General features: G+C 33.0%; 1 protein-coding gene across 1 annotated transcript in view; it reads right to left on the minus strand.

The window, feature by feature from the left end:
* The window catches only part of NCAM2 (neural cell adhesion molecule 2), a 287205-nt gene that overhangs the window by 9977 nt on the left and 254370 nt on the right, over positions 1-22858 (minus strand). The window contains exons 15-16 of the mRNA XM_072614941.1: positions 15943-16123; positions 7433-7637 (exon numbers count right to left, since the gene is read on the minus strand). Of these exons, the coding sequence (XP_072471042.1) occupies positions 7433-7637; positions 15943-16123 (386 nt within the window). The remainder of the gene's footprint in view (positions 1-7432; positions 7638-15942; positions 16124-22858) is intronic.

A 22858-nucleotide genomic window follows, 5' to 3' on the forward strand; every position in this document is an offset into this window, starting at 1 on the left:
AATAAGGAAGGTTAAGGCACTGCCATGTTTTATGTGCCATAGTTGTTAAAATGGTTAATGCAATCTTAGGCAGCACTAATAGATTTAGGTTAAACCAAAAAAGGGAAATAGTAGCCACTCTGCATTCTTCACGGAAAAAATCATCCTTAATATTAAATCATATTCTGTATGTCTCTCTACAAAGTGATACTCCAAGACCTCCTCATGGTGTGGTAAAGATGCTGGGTTCTCAAAAGTCACGCTAGAAGAGCAAAAGAAGAAGCTTTTAATATCTTTAATATGATCCTGGAAAAAGACTGACAATTTTCTGAGCATCAGCCTAGCTAAAAGCGTGAAGAGATTCATTACTGTACTTGCCACTAGGTGAATTACTTGGCCATGGTGAGGCATAAAACAAAGAAATATACAAAACAGCCACCAGTCCTCTGAAGGTCCCTTTTACTTCTGCAGTGGTGGTGACAGCATGATTAAAAAGAGGCTAGAATGTGCAAGGAATAAGACAGGTTTAACTGTCTATATATATTAACCACTTGGGGTTCTAATGAGGAGATTCTTGTCCAATTACCAACAAGGAGCCATACCCCTAAGAGAACTGAATCATATTAAAAATAAAATTCTTACTTTTAATGAAAGTAGTAGACAAAGGATGGTTCGCAGGTCCTCTTTGGAGAGGCAAATAAAGGAGTTATGAAATTGATTTTATTATGCATGCAAAAGTAAAAAGAAACATCATTTTATGAACTGTTTTGTCACCTTATTGCACTGTTTATTGCATTTGTAAAAGAAAGACTATTATCAAGTCTGAAGTAGTTTAAGCACCAACCTCTGCTGCAGAAGGTGACAAGGTAGGAAAGTTCTACAGGTAACATAAGAATGAATTAAAAAAACATTAAGTGTGCAAAGCACTGTACAGCAAACTGCTGGGAAACAAACAGAAAAATAAGACAGTTCCTGCTTTCAAAGACCTCATTCCTTTAAAAAAAATTTCTTTTAAAAATAAGTTTTTATTGCTATCTTCTGTTTTTTACATTATCAGAGGTATCCCAAGTATTCCTCTGGCTTCTCCCAGAAAGTTAATTCTTATACTAGACAATATTTTTAAAGAGGAAAAAAAATCAAGACAAATGATTAATATATTAGAAAAAGTCTGAAAACATATGCAATGTGTAACACTGGTGGAACTCCCACCTTCACAAGAGGTGGGTTTGGGGTGTCTTTTCATATCTTTTCATTTTTAAGTCCTGCTTGATCTAAATTTGCCTTTGTTTTGGTGTGTGGATTTTCCATTTTCATTGTAATTAGGATCTATATTGTTTTCTTGGTTCTTCTAACTTTGCTCTACATTATTTGATGTAGATCTTTATGTGTTTCTCTGCATTTATCCCATACCTCACTTCTAACAGAACAGTTAAGATTCCATTACACTCACATATCAAAATTTCACTAGCCATTCCACAATCCATAGCATCAATTTTGTTTTCAATTCTTTGTTATCACATAAAGTCCTTTTATTATTTTGGTGCTATATGGAGAGTTTTTTCTTATTGATAGATTCCTTAGGATATAAGCCCAGGGATGGAACCTCTGGTTCAAAAGGTATAGATATTTTAGTCACTGCATAATTTCAAGTGGCTTTCCAAAATGGTTGTACTATTTCACAGACCTATGGACATTATTTTACTGTGCCTGTAATTCCACAACCCTTCCAATATTGACTATGGCCATTTTTGTCATCATTGCCAATTTGTAGACTATGGGATGGAATCTCAGGGTTGGTTTGATTTGTATTTCTTTTATTATAAGTGATTGGGAGAATTCTTGCATTTGATTATAAATAATTTATCATTTTTCTTTTAAAAACTGACTACTTGTATCTTCTGATCACTTATCTATTGGGGAATGGCTATTAGTTACATACAAATATATAAATCTCCATATATGAATTATATATAATATAAATAAGAATTATATATATATATTTATAAATCATGGATACCAAACTTTGATACAAAGATTTTTTTTCCTATTTGACCACTTCTTTTTTCATCCTAGGTTCATTAATTTTGTCAGTACAGAAGCTTTTCAGTTTCTGTTAATCAAAGTTATCTATTTTAACTTTTGTAGTTGTAACTTGTTTGGTTAAGAATATATATCTTATCCACATAAAGGAGTTGTACATGATCTCCTCTGATTTTTAAAATAAAATGATTTTCAATATTAAGATCACATATTCCGTTAGAATGTACTGTGGAATATGGCATAAGAAATTGACCCAAATCTAATTTCTTCCAGACTGCTTTGCAGTTATCCCAACAGTTTTTCTCAAATCAAATAAGGAGTTTTTTTTTCTAGGTAATCTATGCTTTCCACTTTTTAAAACTTTCTACTGGGTTATTGAATTCCACTATTTCTGATTCACCATTGTTCAATCCTTTTCATTGATTGATCTCTTTATTTTTAAACTAATTCCTTAACTGTCCTTTTTTAAAAACTAATATCAAATAGTTCTGATGACTGCTGCTTTATGATATAGTTAGATATCTGTAGTACTAATCCCCCTTCATCCCTACTTCTTTTCATCATCTCCCTTAATAGTGTAGATATTTGTTCGTCCAAATAAATTTTATTATTTTTATCAAGTTCAATTTAGTACCTCTTCAGTAATTTCATTGATATATCATTATAAGTGATAACCTCAAAAAGTGACTTGTAATTTTTATCATGTTGGCATGGCCTAGAGACATAAGTACTGAATAATCCTCCAGCTATTTAAATTATTCTTGATTCTTTAAGGAGTACTTTGTCATTTAATCTATACAAATCTTTTATGTGCTTTGGTTTGTCTATCTCAAGATATTTTATTTATTTTTTTAGTTATTTGGAAAGAGAGTTCCCTTTCTATTATGATTTCTTGGATTTTGTTATTATATAGAAATGCTGTTGGTTTTTGAGGATTTATTTTGTAGCCTACAACTGTGCTGAAGCCATTAATTGTATCAATCAGTATCTTTGCTGACTCACTAGCATTTTCCAAGTATACCATCATATCGTCAGCAAACAGGGATAATTTTATTTCCTCTTTACCTATCTCTATGCCTTTAATTTCCTTCTCTTCTATTATTGCTGTTGCTAGCATTTCTAGAACTATATTAAATAAGAAAGGGTAGAGTGGACATCTTTGCTTCACTTCTGAATTTATTGGGAAAAGTTTTAATGCAACCTTGTTGCATATGATACTTGCTTTTAGTTTTAGATAGAGGTTGATTATGACATTTTTAAAAAGGTCCCTCTATGCCTCTACCTTGAAGTTTTTTTTTTTTTTTTAGCAAATAAGAATACAGTATTTTGAAAAAGGCTTTGGTAAATTTGTTGAGATGATCACATGCTTTTGGATGTTTTAATTTTTAATATTATTGATTACATTAATTATTTTCCTGATGCTGAACCACCTTTGCATTCTTGGTATAAATCCCACTTAGTCATAATGAATATTACTTGGATAAATCACTATAGCGTGTTTGATAGGATTTTGTTTAAAATTTCTGAGGCAATAATCATTCATTATGTTGGCCTACAGCTTTCCTTCTGCATTTTATGTTACCTTGGTTTAGGCATCAGGATTATATTCATCTCATGAAATGATTCTGGTAGGGTGCTATCTTTCTCAGTTTCTGAGAATAATTTGTAAAGATGGTATTAATTGATCTTTTAAAAGTTTGATAGAATTCTTCTGTAAATCAATACCTAACATCTCTCCTCCTTCCCCCAGCTTTGGTCTTTACAGCTAGATCTATTTTCTTTTCTGAGATTGACTTATTTAAAATTTTTATCTGGCCTTGTGATAGTTTGAATATTTTATATTTTTGAAGATATTTAATTCTTTTGTGTTCTCCATCGTGTTAGCATATAATTGTGCATAGTATGTTTTGATTATTCTTTTTTATTTCTTCTGGCTTTGTTGTGATTTCCCTTGCAGTAATTCATTTGATTTTCTGCTATCTTCTTTTTAATTAAATTAACTAAGCTTTTATCGATTTTATTAGTCTTCTCAAAGAACTTGATTTCAGTTTTAATTATCATTTCTCTGGGTTTTTTTGGTTTCTAATATGTCTATTTCCCCTCTGTAAAAATCTCTTCGTTTATGCTTATTTTAGGCTTATTTGTTGGCCTTCTAACTGAAAAAAATTCATTATTCAGTATGTTAATCCTGTCTTTTAAAATTTTGTTAATATGTTTGTAGAGATAAGATTTGTCCCCTGCAGAATTCTTCAGCTGCATCCCAGAAATTTTGGCAAATTATTTCTTATATATGTATATAAAATATTAATATATTATAATTTTCTTTCATGTAATTATCAATTGTTTTTATGATTTGTTTTTTGATCCACTCATTAGTTAAGATCTTGTTGTTAAGTTTCTGTTTGGGTCTCTGTCTTTTATTTATGCTCCCTAAACCAATCATTATTTTTACTGTGTTATGGTTTATAAATAATGTATTTATTATTTCTCCCTTTTTACATTTGTTTGCATTATCTCTGTATTTTAATACATAGTCAGTTTTTATAAAACTTCCATGATGCACTGAGAAATATATATGTATTATGTTATATATATATTATATATATTCTTTTGTAATCTCACATATCTTTTAACTCTAGTTTCTTCAGAAATTTGTTCAGTTTCATATATTCCTTTGGTTTAGCTTTCTGTTAGATTTATTTAAAATGGAGAGAAGGTTATCAAAGTCTCCTATCACAGTTATCTTACTGTCTATGTCTTCTTTTAGCTATGCTAATTTTTCCTTTATGCATCTGGATGTGAAGGCATTTAGACAGCATAATTTTATCACTGATTTGGTTTAATGTCTATGGTTCCTTTCAGTATAATGTAGTTTCTTTGTTTATCTCTTTTTATTTTTTGAATGTTAGTTTTCTTTGTCAGATAGCTTGATTGTGACAATTGCTTTTTTAAATTCACTTGCTGTATAGTAAATTTTTTTCTATCCCTTCATTTTTAATTTGTGTGCAAATTGTGGGATTTTGTTGTCTTAACCAATTTGTCACTTTTCAATTTAATTGGATTAATTAATTTACATTTAAAGTTATGAGAGTTATGATTGTATTTTCCCCCAATTGTCTATAATATTTTTTCAAGTTATGATTTTTCCCCTTCTTCTGCTGCATACATAGTACTATTTTCCTTGAGTTATTGTAGATTGATCTTTTTTTAAGGTGGCCCAATTACCAATAGTTGTCTTCTCCTTACCACCAACAGTCCCTTTCATTTGTTTATGTCTTTCCTTTTGGAGTTTTACTTAATTAATTTTTCTTTCCTGTTTTATCTGTTTATTTAATTCTTGCCCAGTTAGAGTGAGATTTCTGCTTCCTTTCAACTAGTCTTGTTCATTACTTTTTACATTTCATTTTTTGGTGCCATTGCCAGAGAAGCTTTCTTTTACTCTTTTCATTATCTACCCTTCCTTTTTGTTTAGATACTCATTCTCTGGCTTATGAACTTTATATATATGTAAGTATATATATGCATACACATATATATGTATAGATATATGCATGCGTATACATACATATGTGTGTGTGTAATTTAAAATTATAATGATTTGACATGGGCACATCGCATATTTCCATCTATTCCTCCGCTCCCTTCCCCCATTTCATGCACCCTTCCATTTTGTAAGTAGTGCCACAAACATGCCAAAATTGATTGACCATAGGTAAGGTGTTGCCAGATTCTGTTCATGGTTCTGTTCCTCCCTATCCACTTCTTCACTGATACCTCCACCTGACTTCTGCCTTCACCACTGTCTCCTTGTCTACATTTAGAAAGAAGTCTCTATTGCCTTTCTCTTGCTGTTCTTGGCTGGCATATTAATTTATCCTTCCTGAATTTTTTTTATCTGGGATTTTTGAAGAACAAATAATGTCTTCAGGTCTGGTTTCCTTCCTGAGAATGTTTCAAATATCTCTTCATTATTTAATATCATTCTTTTTCATTTATGTTTTAGCTTTTATTTGCAAAAAAACCTCATATGGGAACACAGAGTGAGATATGACCGAAACAACACAACAATAACAGAAACATCTTGAAAGGGAAGCAGTGATATAAAGTGTCAAATGGTTTCATCAAGAATGGGACAAGTAACTTTATTTCCTTTTTGGGGCAGTTATTAATTTTGTAGATGAAAGAAATTCTATAGACAGTCTACCTAGACTTTAGGAAAATTTTTCACAAAGTATTTCATATTAATTTTTGTTAATGATTCAATGTCAACATAGTAGGGATAATGGTTAACATTTTGATCACTGATTTGAATAAAGGTGTAGATGCATGCTCATAAAATTTGCAGGTTACACTAAACTCAAAGTATGACAATGATAATGTATTGCATGATCATATAATGGATGAGAGAATGAAGATACAAAACAATGCTGAAAGCATTGAGGTGACTAATAAAATGAAATTCAATAGGAACACATAAATTCTTATACTTGGGCACAAAGAAAATCAACTTCACAAGTACAAAATGAAGGAGGCATGATTAGCTAGCAGTTTCTCTGAAAAAGATTGAGAGCTTCGAGTGGAATATTAACTCAATATGAATCAATAGTGTCATGTAACAGTCAAAGAGGCTAAAGTGATCTTGGGCTTTGCTGAGATATATTGCTTCTAGGAATAAGAAGGTTATAGTTCTCTTGTAGTTTGCCCTTGTCAGACTTCATCTAGAGTATTATGTTCAGTTCCAGGCACTACAGTTTAAGAACTGATGGCAGGACAGTGATTGATAATCTGGACAATGTCCAGAGGGTGGAAGTCAGGAAGTCAACCCTTGAGTTTCTGTCATATGAGAATTATCTGAAGCAACTGAAGATAAAAATTTGGAAAAGAGAAGAATGAGGGGGACATTATGGTTATCTTAAATATTTGAAAGCCTACCACGTAGAGAAGGGAACAGATTTGTTCTGTTGAGCCGCAGAAAGAAGAACCTGTGTAAAGAGGTTTCCTGATGTTAGGATAAACTTCCTAACATTTGGAGCAGTTCAAAAGTTGAGTGGGTGGTTACTGCTCAAGAGGTAGTGGATTTGCCCTCTTTGGAAATCTTCAAGTAAAATCTGGATAACTACATTTGGATATAACATAGTGTGGAGTCCTTTTAGGCATAGGTTGGACTAGATTTATTGAGGTCAGTTCTCAATTTTGTGATTACATAATTCTTTGATTCTGTGAAAATATAATTAAATTATGGAACTATAGTGAGGAAGAAGGTAGCATAATATGCAACAGTCTTACTAGAAAAATTTACAACTCAGCACACACAAAATAGTTTTTGTTTTTATGTTGTTAGATATTTTTTGAAATAAATAACGGGTTGGAATTGGAGACTAAGATGTTTTAAAAATGAATGTATGATACTTACAAATATGCAGCTTTTCCATCTTCTAGATCTTTGCTTTTGCTGTTGGCACCACTTTTCTTTCCACACATTCTTCTAGTAATGCACATTAACAATCCACATTGTCGGATAAAGAAGCAGCTAACATCAGTTACCACAAAAATTAGTAGAAGTGCAGCAACTCCTATGCCAATGATTGCACCAAGTCCAAAGCCATCAAAAAGCGTGTCTTTAAAATAAATGAAATATTACATTTTAGAAACTTGATGAGGAAAAAAGAATATATTTAAATGAAAATTAGACCAAAATTCAGGAAAAAATTACTTAGAGATTTCAATTTTATGATTATTGGAGAATAAATACCAAATTTCAATGAACATTTTAAAGCAACTCATCAGGAAGGCTGTGGAAAATTCTTTGTAAAATCTCTATTGGAAAATACTATTTTTTTTTCTAAAACTACATCTTCCTTTTTGAGGTTAATAACTCCTTTTCTAAACTTGGCATATCATTAAATTAGTATTTTTATCTTAAATGTTTTGATCCTAACAGTGTCAAATATGTTAAAAATATGAAGTCAATCAAAAATCTGAATTAGTTTTATATAGAATGATTTAAATTTTATCCTTGAAATTTGTGAATATGTTTGAAATCTATTTTAAGAGAAAAAATATTTTAAAAAGGAATGTCTCTACATATTTTAAAGTCAAGTTCCCTTTTTACCATATTTTTAGAATAATTTGGGTCCATATTTTAAAAAACTTTTGATATATAATAATGCTTAGCCCACAGACAAATTTTGGAAATTGTGTGATACAAATAACTGACCACTGGTTGTGATTTCTGACAGACACTATGGGTAGGAAAGGGGCATTCGTCATGTGACAAAGGGTACAGTGTGTATCAATCCCTTCAGTGCAACATGGATAACCATGGCACTTTTGGGGTATGAAAATTATTTTTGTGGTGGGAATACTCAGCAGGGTAATAATGTATCATTCTTTTTTGGCACCTCAGTTTACCTTCTGTCTCATAGAACATGACCAAGATTAGAGGTATGCGCTTTCTCATACAAGATCGGCTTTTACAAAGACCAAGATTGAGGCAAAAGAAATGTTATCAAATACTGTGGCTCATGATATAAGTATCTTGTTTTCTCAGTGTTCTGAGACCACAGAGAGTGAGCTTGCAATAACAGGAATGTTCTCAGAACAAGTGTCTCCAATCACAAATATCTTGTCCAGTGAGTGTTATATAGTTGTGTTGTTTTATTTTCCTCCTCCCTCACAGCCACCTCTCCCATGCATGCAGGAGCCTCAGGATCAGACATGTTAGGGAAGTGGGGGAAAGGAGAGAAAGGGTCAGGCATGAGAGGGGGAGGGAGGGAAAAGGAAGGAATTGAGGAGCAGGAATACTTTGAGCTGCCAATGGTCCCCATTCCTTACTTTGGAGAATAGGGAACTCAAAGTGCATCATTAAAAAAAAAAATTTCTTTTACTACATTTTAAGTTCCTGTTTCCTTCTCTCTTTTCCCACCCTGCACTAGAGCAGGCCACCATTTGACCATCATCATCAAATTAGGTCTCAGTTAGAGCAAAAGTCAAAGTCTAGGTTTTTCTCTTTATCATGGCTCATTTTTTTTGCTCTTCCTCTAGCTCAGAATCACAGAATCACAAAACTGCAGAGTTGGAAGGAAGCTTAGTAGTCACTAACTCTAACTACACCTCCAAAAGATTCTGTTTAAATTGAGTTTGCTTGAAGCCCACCATGGAGGGGAAACTTGCTTCTTCCCAAGGCATCTCATTCTATTTTTGGATAACTCTAATTGTTAGGAAAATTTTCCTGCCTTCCATCTTAATTTTTTTTTGTGGTGGGAATACTCAGCAGAGTTTTAATGCATCATTCTTTTTTGGTGCCTCAGTGCCTGCCTTCCATCTTAATTTTTTCCTTTTACAATTTCTTTGCATTTTTCTTCATTCTTCTCTATGGAACTAGGCAGAAAAAAATCTGCCTCTTCATGACAGTTTTTCAAGTACTTCAAGACAGTTATAATGTTCCTCTGAATTTTTTCTTCTCCAGGTTAAATATGAACATTTCCTTTAATGTATCATATCTTGTTAAATCCAGATCCTTCGACATTTTGGTTACCATCCTCTGGAAATCCTCCAGCTTATCAAAGGAGAGCAAATAATAGATTTAAGAAGAATTATAGAAATACAAGCACCAAGACTTGTCAATTGCAAATGGATGCAGAGAACTTTAAAATTCTGTGCTTTTAACTTTGTACTTGAACATTTAGGAAGAATTTTATGTAGAAAGTGAAACCTGAACTTAATTTTAGAAGTTGGATAAGCTGTGATATGCAAAGAGAAGAGCAGAGAGCAGGACGATGGGAATTAATTTGTTATGCTATGAGGATAGTAAGAAGACTGATCTAAATGAAGCAGAGAGGAGTAAAGAGAAATTAGGTTTCATAGAGAGGGTAGGATCAAGTTATAAAAGCTTAGTAAAGGAATTTAAATTTGATGTGGTAGACAACACAGCAAGTTTCTTTGAAGCATCTTGAATGGGAAGTCATACTTAAAAAGTGAGTTTTAGGAAGATATCTGACAGTCAATTGAAAACGAATACAGGAAGTATCTTTCTTTGGACCCCAAGCTGGAAAGAACAGTGAACTTGTCTAAGAATCTAGCTTTTGGGGTTAGCATGGTAATGATAATAGTCATTCAGGGATCCATTATGGGCAGAATTGCTAAAGTTTGACATCAAGAGACAAAGGAGAAAAGAATCAAGTCAAATTCACATCAACATATACATTTATTGCTGTTCAGTCAGTCACATATGACTGTTTGTGACCCTGTAGACCATAGCAGGCTAATGCTGTCAATGAGGTTTTCTTGGCAAAGATCCTAGAGTAGTCTGCCATTTGCTTCTCCAGTCAATATATATATACCACACACAGACCACATAAACACATATAAGTAATGCATGAGCACATGTGCTTATGTGTGTGCATGTATGTGTTTACGTGTGTATGCATGTGTGTAAAATCAAAGCCTATAAGACTTCTCCTAGGCCATGTGGCCTTGATGCCATAGGTTCTTCACCCCTGGCCTAGGCATACACAGTCCTTGTCCTTAAGAAATCTATCCATAATCTATTAAGGAGATCAAGCATATCCACAGTTAGTAACAATATAATTGTTTTATGAAAAGCAGAAATGCAAGATGTAGCCTAGGGTAATATAGGATTAATTATCAAATTAATATGTACGACAAGTTCAACTCCACTGTGGACTTTGAATAGTTCATGGAGGAGAGACTCGACATAAGAAGGATCAAGATAGAAGCATTATGTTGGTAGGTCCTCTAATTCAACTGCCTTCCCACTTTAGGAATACTTTCTATAATGTTTCTATTAAGTGATCATCCAGATTTTTCTTGACCATGTCATGATAGGGTGCTCATCACTTCACGAGGTTTTTTTTTGGACAGCTCAGTTTGTTAGAATTTTTTTCTCTTGAAATCAAGCTGAAATTTACCTTTCTCTAACTTCTACTCATTCCCTTCCCCTTCTCCTCATTTTACAGATCCAATGTTTGGAACTATATAGATTGTTTATGTGACATTCTTCCAAATATCTGAAGACAACACATATTTGAATTTTACCTAATTCTTCTCTTTTCCAGAGTAAACACCAGCAGGTCACTCCACTATTCATCAATCAATTAATTAACTCATACATTTACTTATTTTATCAAGGGCCCTTGGTATGCTACATGCTATGTTCCATATGAGGTGGGGTCAGGTATATAGAGATAAAAAAGTATCTGCCTCCAGGAAACTCATATTCCACTAAGAGGAAACAGCACACATGGAAAAACATTTAAAATAGTAAAATTTTGCTATTTTTAGTAAAATAGCAAATTAACTGTGACAAAGGAAAATAAATTTATTGACGTACTAGAAACTCAATAAACTTTGTCTCTCTAAAAACATTTAATGTGGAATAATAACCTATTTTTGTAATAATGATCTATTTTTACATGGTTTGGCACTGAGTTCGCAAGATTTTAAAAATATTTTTCTTTATTTTACTCATTCATTTCATTCTCTCTCTTTTATTAAACATTGTTATTTGAAGTTTTGAGTTCCAAACTCTATCCCTCCCTTTTTCCCTCCCCTGCTCCCTTCCCTGAGGATGGCAAGAAATCAGATATAGGTTATACATGTGCAATTATGTAAAACATTTCCATATTGTCATTTTCACAAGATTCTGATAGATTCTTTAATCACAGGATCATAGATCTAAAGTTACAAGGAATTTCAGAGGGCATCTAGTTTAAACTCTGTTTTTTTAATGAATGAAGAAAAACTGACACACAAGGAGGTTAAACAAGTAACCCAAAGATCATACCAACAGTAAGCAACTAAAGTGGGATTTGAATCCTGGCTTGACTTCAAAGCCTCTTTTCCACTCTACCAAGCTTTGATATGACATTGCTGGAAAAATAACACTTTAATCATACTAGCTATCAAGTATCTTTGACAAACGATCCATTTTTCCAACTCTGGCCTTGATTAAATCCCAGTGGTCTTCAGTGGATTTAAGTCGGGTGACTTCCCAGTCCATTGAAGTATATTAATTCCTATTTCTCAGATACATTATTGAATTTCCTGACAGGTGACATGGACCCAGGTTGTCCTGCAATATTTCGTTTCCATTTCGGATTTCTTTTTGTAATTCTGCTTCTCAGAATATTTATCACCATTCATCATTCCCTCATTGGGGATAAGCTTTCCAGGACCACTGGAAGCAAAAATATCCCAAGTATTTTATTTTCTTACAGTCTGATAAAGATGTTTAGAGCTTCTAGGCTCATCTGAATTTTCCTTAACAAGGATTTCAGTGTAGCCGTGAATGAAAAAGTCAGTTTCATTAGTAAAAATTATCTTTTACCATTTGTCATTACTCCAGTCTTAACCAGACAAGCATTTTTTCTTCACAGCAAGGGTTAGCAATTTTTTTTTTATCAGTTGTTGCTTTTAGTTTTGGACCACACTTTCATATGTGCTTTGATGAAACTGATACTGTTTCCTTGTGGGTTTGAATGATCCTTGAATCACTTGGCTTTCCCACACCTGTAGCTGCTGCAATATTTTTAATAGTCACTGAGGTATGCTCTTTAAGAGCTACAACCTTTGCATGTTTCCCTTATCCACTCTTAAAAATTACAAAATTAAATTAAATTAAAATTTAAAACAAGAGAAAGAACAACAAAACACATTTATATGACATGAAATCAATCATTCATTTACAGAGAGATAGCTAAGGATGGGGAAACTAGCTTACTCTAGTTTCATCTGGCCAAGTCACAAACTATAATCTTTTTGGTAAGATAGAAGATCACCAGAACTTAGCATTTGTCCTTTCATAATACTCTCTAGATCCCTAAGTGAACTGCCAATATATGTGAAAAAGCTGTTGATTTCCTGTAGCCTGAAAACTTACTGATTAGTTTGTTTGCTAATACTCTAGGATTTTAAAAGTTAAACATTATCTCATAAATTAAGAGGGAATAGTTTTATCTTCTCCTGGTCTATCAACACCTTTTATTTTTTTTCTATTATCTCATGGCTATTGCTAGCATTTTTAGAATTGTTAGATAATAGTAGGGATAAGGGGGAATCCTTAAGTTCAAGTGCTTTTCCACTGCATATAATATTATCTTTTGGTTTTAGACAAATGTTTTTAATTATACACATAAAGAGACACATATACACATATACATATACCCACATATATCATTTAAATGAGTTTTTACATCAGCATAATCACTACATTGTAGCACTATAATTTCTCCCAGAATCCCTCCCCTCTCTCCTTCTTATTTTCTCATGTCCATTCAAATTATGCTCAAACTTTATATTTTGTTACATCCACTTATGATTTTTGGTGTGTGGTTGTTTTTTCCATTTATATTGCTGTGGTTACTATGTATATTGTTTTCTAGGTTCTGCTTACTTCATTCTGCATCAGTTTCATGTAAATCTTTCCATGCTTCTCTGTACATATGTCATTTTTAAAGACAGTAATACTCAATTAATTTAACATACTATAATTTATTTAGCCATTCCACAATTGAAGGGAATTTACTTTGTTTCTAATTCTTTGCTATCACATAAAAGTACTGCTATAAATATTTTGGTGCATATGAGGACTTTCTTCTTAGAGTTTCTGTTGGACATAAAACCAGGCCTGGGGTCTGGTTCAAAAGTCATGGACATATTAATCACATACATACACACATATACACACATATATGTGTGTATATGTGTGTATGTGTGTGTATGTATAAGTTGTTTATATATCTTGTATACCAAATCCTGACCAGGGAAATTTGGTATAAAGACTTTTTCCCAGTCAACCACTTCCCTTCTTATCCTAGGTACATTCATTTTGTCTATATAGAAGATTTTCAGTTTCATGTAATCAGTGTTAACTATTTTATCTTTTGAAGACGCATCCATCTCTTGTTTGGATAGGAATATCTATTTTACCCCCAGCAGGGAAAGGTATATGATCTGCTTCTCTTCTGATTTTTTAATATTAGTAATTGGCGTCACATATTCATTTAGAATGTGCAATAGGACATAGTATAAGGTGTTGATCCAAGACTAATTTTTGCCAGACTGCTCACCAATTTTTCCAGCAGTTTCTACCAAAAAAGAGGGTATTTTTGGTAAGTAATTTATGTTTTCCACTTTATCAAACTCTGGGTTATTGAGTTCCATTATTTCTGATTCTGCCTTGTCTAATCTGTTTCACTGATATGTCTCTGTTTTGAAACCAATACCATATAGTTTTGATGACTGCTGCTTTTTAGTATAGTTAGATGTCTGGAGTGCTGTTCCACCCTTCATCTCTATTTCTTTTCACCATTTTCCTTTGTAGTCTAGATCTTTTGTTTGTTCAAATGGATTTTGTCATTATTTTTATCAAGTTATAATAAGTATTTCTTTGGTATGTTGATTGGTGTATCCTTAAAAGCATAAATTAATTTTTCTAAGCATTGTCATTTTTATCATTTTGGCATAGCCTCAACATTGAATATTACTCCAGCTGTTTAAGTTGTTTTTGATTTCTTTAAGGATCATTTAGTCATTGACTCTAAGTTTTTTTTGTATGCTTTAGTAGGTCAATGCCAAGATATTTTAGCATTTTGTAGTTATTTAGAATAAGATTTTTCCTTCCTGTTATGGCTTCTTGGATTTTGTTATTATCATATAAAATGCTGTTGATTTTTGAGGGTTTATTTTGTAGCCTTCAACTATGCTGAAGTTATTAACTATCTCAATTAGTATCTTTGCTGATTCCCTAGGATTTTCCAAATATACCATCACATCATTAACAAATAAGGATAATTTTATCTCTTTACTTATCTCTATGCTTTTAATTTCTTTCTCTTGCCTTATTGCTATTGCTAGCATTTCTAGAACTATATCAAAATAATAATGGGGAGAGCGAGCACTATTGCTTCACTTCTGAATTTATTGGGAAAGGTTCTGGTGTATGACATTTGCTTTTGGTTTTAGACAGATGCTTGCTTTGACATTTTTAAAAAGGTCCCTTTGTGCCTCTATTTTACAGCATAAAAAAGTACTGTACTTTGTAAAAGACTTTTTCTGTACCAATAGAGATGATCATGTGGTTTTGGATGTTTTGGTTTTTAATATGACTATGTTGATTGTTTTCCTAATGTTGAACCATCATTGTATCCGTTGTTTAAATTTTACTTGGTATTTAAGTCAGTGTCTATTATGTATATTATGAGTTATAATTTTTATTACACTTTTTTCTTTGAAGGATTATTAACAAAGAGCACCCAAGTTAGGACCATCTTGAAATTCATATCCTGGAAATAAAAGAGATAATAGAAAACAGTGCCAATTGCAAAATTCATATTTTCAGTTTTAGAAAATTGTACCAGATTACTTTTCTCTTTTCTTTTCCAACAAGAGAGTCTTTGTTGGAAATTGTAAAATAATAGTATTTACTTAAAGAGTTAATACAAACTGAAGATGCAAATTAGGTTTAGCAATTGCCACCCAATTGAGTTTTAAAGCTAATAATACACTGTTAGGTCACAAAATTTGTATTTCATGATGTGTATTGAGGGAGATGACTGCATATTAAAAAAACATAATTGTATTCCCTAAGAAAAACAAGTAAGTTATAATTTCAGCATATAAGCACAACTTTTAAGGTAGAAGTCATTTAAGTGATTTGTCTAGGCTCTCCTTTAATTTCATACATGCTATATAATAAACTTAAAATTTTGTTACTGTTCCAGTGTAGTGGAAAAAGTTAGAAAACATTACTTTAGAGATGAGTAGAGTATATGACACAATTAATTGATACAAAAGAAAAAAATATTTTTATAATTAAGAATCAACTAAATGCAATCAAAAGTCATATGACTCCAATACTATCCATATTTCTAGCTTTAATAATTCAAAGACAGATGTACTTACCTTTAATTATATTGGGTTTTGGTGGCATGCTGAACTCGTATACTGTTGGTTCAGAGAATCCAAGTCTATTTGCCGCTGTAATTTGTACTTCATAACCCATGGTCCACTGTAAATGTTCCAAAACTATATGATCTTTATTACCCTGAACCTTTTTCTCAAGCCACTGGTCTTCCTTATCTTTCTGTCAAAATGAGAAAAAAAGGCGCTTTGAATATCCAATAGCTAATAACTTTTTTCAAATAGTAATTGTTAGGATGTATTTTAAAAATGATTTTATGAAGATTATTGTTTACTTTATAAAAGAATATCTGTAAGTGCCTCTTTTGCAATATTTTTTCTAAGAAAGGTAAATTTATCTTTATATATTAAGGTAATACACGTGTGATGATGAAGGTCCGTGACACAGGGGTACGTTTATAGCAAAGTTTGTTGTTGTTCAGTCACTCAGTAGTATCTGACTTTTCTTGACCCCATGGAACATAATGTCTAATGGGTTCTCTTAGCAAAGACACTGTAACAGTAAGGCTAGAGTACATTAATACCCTTTTCTAGGCAGAGCCAAATGTTCACACATATAATTATGGCTGTTTCTTGGTTAATCTTAAGAACTGAGTATTTTCTAAGGCAAAGCACATTATTTAATCAGTATTTTCAATTAAAACTTTTATTTTCCATATTTTATTTTGTATATCATTAGACCTTAATGTAAGTTTTAGCCCAGTTTCATTTAGCCACACTTTATACATGTGAGCCTCTCTTTCCTGGGGGGGCAAGTGTTGAAACATGGTGCTATGTTTTCAGCAGTACAATGTCTGGAGAACCCTCTCCTCATATCTCAAAATAACTCCCAATAAAGACCTCATGATGATGTTGGATCTGGTGGTCCAGCTTTCGGGGCTGGATCTAAACTAGGCCAATCTAGTAACTTTAGGCTTAAGGGTAAAATTCAATAAAAGGAACTCAAGGATCACAAACCCAGTAAAAATCACTTTTTACTAATAATAGATGGAAAGAAATAACTTAAAAGGAAACACAATAAAAATAAAGCACTATTCCCCTCTGCTTCTACAATAAGCATAGTGGACTCTTACTCATATTAGCAAAATATTCCCTAGAGGGCAACAACTCAGGTAGAGCTTACTGATATTCTTTCATGCTAGGTTCGTTTTAAACCTTCCTATGAATAAAGAGTCTCTCGATCAAAAAACTAGCCCAACACCATGCCTGTGGGGGACTGTCAAGAGGTGGGGGTGGTGGCAGGGGGAAGAAACTTTGGCAGTGTGTGTGTGCGTGTGTGTGTGCCCCAGCACAAAACAAGCATAACTAGCTTTTAGGTGGCATGGATTTTAGCAGGTAATACTTTACTAGTGGGTATGTCTTTACTCATGCAGAGGAGCTTTTGTGTTCATATCTATATCTATATAGCTATGTATATGTATATATATGTATATATATATATACAATATAGCTTTCTTAGTTTTTGAAAGATGCTACTGGTCATTAAAAATAATTTTAAGATGTATGAGTAATTTTGTAGTTTTTACTTAGTTTTGCTTTAAATTAAATGGAAATATTTCTTAAGGCATTTTCAGAATTTGGGATTACATAAAGTATGTGAAATTTATTTTTCTATTAATTTTAAACTAGTTGAAGCATAGGTATAAGGTATATATATGTGTGTGTACACATCTATATCTATCAGGCTGGACACAATGATCATGATTGTGATGTGATAATATTATTTATTTCTTCTGAGTAATTTTTCATCTTCATAACATCTTTAAATTGTATATGGGTCACATCTATCAAAATTTACCTTTTTTACAAATCAAAGCATCTTACTATTGTTATGAAAATAGTCTCGACCTTGTGGACCTCATGAAAGGATCTTGGAGATTCTCAGGAGACCCTGGACCATAACTTTTGAGAACCACAGCCCTACATTAATATGAGCACTCATAGTAAGAAAAATTTCTACTAATGGCCTTCAGAGATATTTTAAAAAGTTAATTCAGTCAAACTTGAATTTAGCAACACTTTCACTGAAGTTATTATTCTTTATTTTCAATCTACAAGCACTTAAAGACTCACAATTATACCACTTACATGTAGCATCCTTTTCGAGGCAGGTTGACAAGTGGAACAAGTCTCCAAAGACTGACCAGCAAATGTACCACTGGGAGGTAATATAATGTAGGGCAGTGATTCTCAAAGTGTGGTCCAGGGTCTGCTGAGAATCCCCAAGATCCTTTCATGAGGTCCACAAGGTTAAAACTACTTCCAAAACAATGCTAAGATGCTTTGATTTGTAAAAAGGTAAATTTTGATAGATGTGACCCACATAAACAGAAGTTCTTTGGGGGAGTCCTCAATAATTTTTAAGAGTGCAAAGCCAAGTTGAGATAATTTTATCAGACTCTATCATTAATTTATATTACTTTAGTTTAAAGCTTAAATTTATTCCCTCTCCTTTCTTTTTAATGCTCTTCTCTACGTAATATGACAATATAACAACTTTATCCTGGGTCAGATCAGGGTGTATCTGCTCTTTGGAGCTGGCAATAAAAAGCGGATTTGAAAATATGTTGCTCTTTATGATATCTCATCAAAATGTTAGAGACCTACCTTTTCAGCCTCAATAGCTTCACAGAATTTTAGAGCCCCGAAATATTTAACTAACCCTTTTTATTTTCTGATCAGGAAATTGAGTCCCCAAGAGTTGAACTGAAATGCCCAAGGTGTTAGAGTTAGCTAACCGCACAGCTGAGACTCAAACTTTGTTCTTCAGATATCTAGCCTCGTGTTCTTTAGAGCCAAATGGCTTAGTTTCTTTAACATTTTTTTCTCTTTTGCTGTGTTTCTATTATTTAGACTTGATGGCCTCTAAGGTGCTTTCTAATTTTAAATGAGGAAACCAACACTCTGAGAGGTCAGTTGACTTGTCAGTCACTCAGAAATGGGACTATATGAAGTTAATAGTCAACCATACACAAAATCAGAAAATCTCAGTAGAAGCATCTGGATTATTTGGGTAGTTACCAGACTGATGCATCAGGACAAAGAGCAGAGTTGGTTACTCATATCAGCAGATGATTATGTTGTTTCCTGGATGAAATACTTGTAATATGTACTGTGTGCTATTTGTTTTTATTTTATTCTTAAATTATGGAATAAAACAAGCATTTCTGTAACAGTATAATAAAAAAGATGGTTGCACATGAAACTTCACATCTCTTATGCACAACTTTCTATTCTTTTAAAAAATAGAATAAAGTTATGATGTAAATTTCTTTTTTCCTTTTTTTGGTGATATATTTATTACATGTTTATTTATACCATGCATTATTGCTACTGAACTATGTTTCTTTACTGTGAATGTGGTGTTGGTATATAAGTGCTAGTATGCAATATTTGCTATATATTGATCATATGTTTTTCTCTGACATGTAATTTTTTCTTTTTTTCCAATTACATACAAAGATAATGTTTAACAATTTATATTTAAGAAATAAGGCCTTTATCAGAGAAACTTGCTGCAAATTTTTTTCACAGTTATAATTACCATGTATATATTTCCTTCCATCTTATTTTCCCCATTTATCCTTCTCTCTTTCTCTTTTCAGGCTGTCCATCTTCAAAAGTGTTTTGCTTCTGACTACCACCTCCCCCAATCTACCCTCTCACCACCTCCTCCCTTTTCTTTTATCCCCTTTCCTTCCTACTTTCCTGTAGGATGAGAGGTGTCTATACTCAATGAGTGTGTTATTCCCTCCGAGTCAATTCTGATGAGAATGAGGTTCAAGCACTGCCTGATATGCTCCTCCCTCATTTCCCCCTCCACTGTAAAAGCTCTTTTGTGGCTATTTTATGTGAGATAATTTACCCTATTCTACTTCTCCCTTCCCCCAGTATGATTTCCCAGCAGAGCTCTACTACCTATATGTAGAAACTAATAAAAGATTAGGGCATTGCGTAGAAACTTGTTCCTGTTAGAACTTTTCTGATCTGAGGCCATGCTAACAATGCTAACTTCCTTTAGCTTATTAATTAACTGAGATACATACTCATTATGAGTTTCTCAATCTTCTCCATTTTCTTCAGTTCCAAAGCAAAAGTAAACAGACACATATGGCTGTCTCCTAAACTTTAGAATGTTGGGAATCATTCTTGGTAATATTATATGTATGTACTAGAAATTCCACATGCTGACTCCATTGAGATTTTTGTTTTTGGGCCTCAGGATCTCTAATCATATTTAGTAAGGTGTAGTTGAGACATTCAGGTTATGGCTCTCCCTCAGAATGCTGAGGTGTAGTTTTCGACTTTGATTGGTACCAAAGTCAACATCTGTTGGTCAGTCAGTAAACATTTAGCAAGTGCCCACTACTTGCCAGGCACTGTGCTAAATATAAGATATACAAAAAAGGGCATAAGATTGTCACAGCTCTTAAGAATCTCACAATCTAATGAGTAAAAGACAGTCCTTGCCCTCAAGAATCTCACAATCTACAATCTCCTTAAGATTGTACTTTGCTTACAAAGTCTCTACCTTGGTCAGAGCAAATTCAGGTTGGGAAGTCAAATAATAAGTACTTTTCCCTACATCACCTTAGTAACTGTAGTACCTACCTGGTTCCTTGTTGGAACCTGTGCATACTGGGAGAAATGGTCTGTCACCAGTATGACATGATTTATGTCCTTACAGTCTCCTTCTGGAGAAAAGAGTCAATGAGTATAAGGTCCAATGATGTGCCGGTGTATATATTCTCTAAGTATGTGGCATAAGTTCATCTTATAGACCTTGCAGATGAAAACTTTACAAAATAATGAGAAGAAATACTGGTACTGCCAGACAAAGATCTTTTGAATACATTTAGTAGAGACCATATTATTCTGGTGCTATTTTGAGGCAAAAAAATTATTCCTCTCTCTCTCTTAACAAAACTGTTCCAAGTCATCATTATAGCCCTCAAATGAATGGCAAAACATTAATTGCTTTCTGCTACCATGTGTAGGGCCCTTTAGAATCTGGTACAGTATTTCACTGCACAGTTTCAACTCCAACTTTGGCCATTGTCTTAACAGTAAGTTCCCTTCAAAGAATGAAACTTGGACTCCCAAGGGGCAGCACCTCACTTGCTACTGGCATTATTTCTTGCATCCCTTCAGCATGTATCTGTTCTTGCTGCTAGTCATGCAAAGACAACTGAGGCAAAAAGGAATGACATGGTACAAAAACAATTCATATATACTGATGGGTGAAATCCCTTATTCACGGTTATGCTTTCATTTGATTGTAAATTGCCGCCCTTTGGCCCAGCAATATTTTTCTGTAAGTTGTTACATAAACAATGCTCAACAACCACACTGTTTCACCTCTACAAAGAAGGGAAGGAGGTGAAATTTCTTATCTTTTTTTCAGGGTCACTCATCATGGTTGTTACAATTACATAATATTCAGGTTTGTCCGTTATTATTGTTTCCATTAACATTGTTATATTCATTTTATCTATCTATCTATCTACACTTTTTTGGCTCTATTATTTCATTTTCATTAGTTAATTTAAGTCTTTTCATACTCCAGTTTTCTTCATTTATAACATTTTATAAATTATTTTTATCTATTTTTCTCAGGTGACAATTTGTTTAAAAAATTCCCCAATTAAATGATATCTACTTTGTTTTCAATTCATTGATACTATGGAAAGTGTCGTTATAAATATCTGACTTTATTTAGGACCTTTCTGGTTTTCACTTCCTTAGGATTTTTGCCTAACACTGACCTCTCTGGGTCAAAGGTATGGCAAATTTTAGTCACTTAGTCCAAATTGCTTTCTAGATTGGTTGAACCAATTCACAACTCTGTCATCAATGTATATGTGTTTATTTTTCCATAGTCCTTCCAATATTTTAAGAATTGTGTTATGTGTATGTGTGTAAAACCTAAGAGATGTCTTATTCGCTTTTTTAATTGTTCTTTATTTGGAGTAATCTTAGATTTAAAATGATTAAGGACCAACAAATATATTATTTTAAAATCACAGGCAAATATTTAAATTATAAATTGTCAAACAAAATACCACATTAGAGACAGCTAGATGGCTCATCTTTCTGAATTTAATTTTCACCTCATATTTACTAGCTGTATGACCCTCGTCAAGTCACTTAACCCTGTTTGCCTCAATTCCTCATTTGTAAAATGAGCTGGAGAAGGAAGCGGCAAACCATAAAACAAATAAGAAAGAGGTTAAGGAGGTGAACAGAAGAAATGATGAATCACCTTGTCAGGAAAACTCCTAATGGGGTCACAAAGAGTCAGAAATGACTGAAATGACTAAACAATAATAACAACATTATTGTCTCCCTTAATCTGCCCTCTCTCTTATCACTGCAATCCTTTCATAACTTTGCCTTCCTACTTCCCTCTTTGGTAAGATAGATTTCAATACCCAATTAAGTGTGTGTATATATTCTTGCCTCTTTAAACCAGGTCAGATGACAGTGAGGTTTGAGGGTTGCCCTTCCCATTTTTCCCTCCACTGTAAAACTCATCCTTATGCCCTTCTTTTATGTGAGATAATTTCCCCCATTCTTTTCTCTTTCCTCTTCTCTTAATGCATCCCTCTTTCCCACCTTGCCATTATTTTCAAGATCATCTCAACACAATCAACTTACACCTGTGCCCTCTAGGTATAATTCTTTTAACTCCTCTCATATTGATAAAATCCTTAGGAGCTACAAGTATCATCTTCCTACACAGGAATGTAAACAGTTTTAACTTTTTAAGGTTTTTATTTCTTTGTCACATTTATTTTTTGAGTACTCTCTTGAGTTTTGTATTTGAAAGTCAAATTTTTTAATCATCTTTGGTCTTTTCATCAGGAATGCTTGAAAGTCCTTGATTTCATTAAATGTC

This window comes from Notamacropus eugenii, chromosome 5 (assembly GCF_028372415.1).
Source record: "Notamacropus eugenii isolate mMacEug1 chromosome 5, mMacEug1.pri_v2, whole genome shotgun sequence".
In the NCBI taxonomy this organism is placed as follows: domain Eukaryota; kingdom Metazoa; phylum Chordata; class Mammalia; order Diprotodontia; family Macropodidae; genus Notamacropus; species Notamacropus eugenii.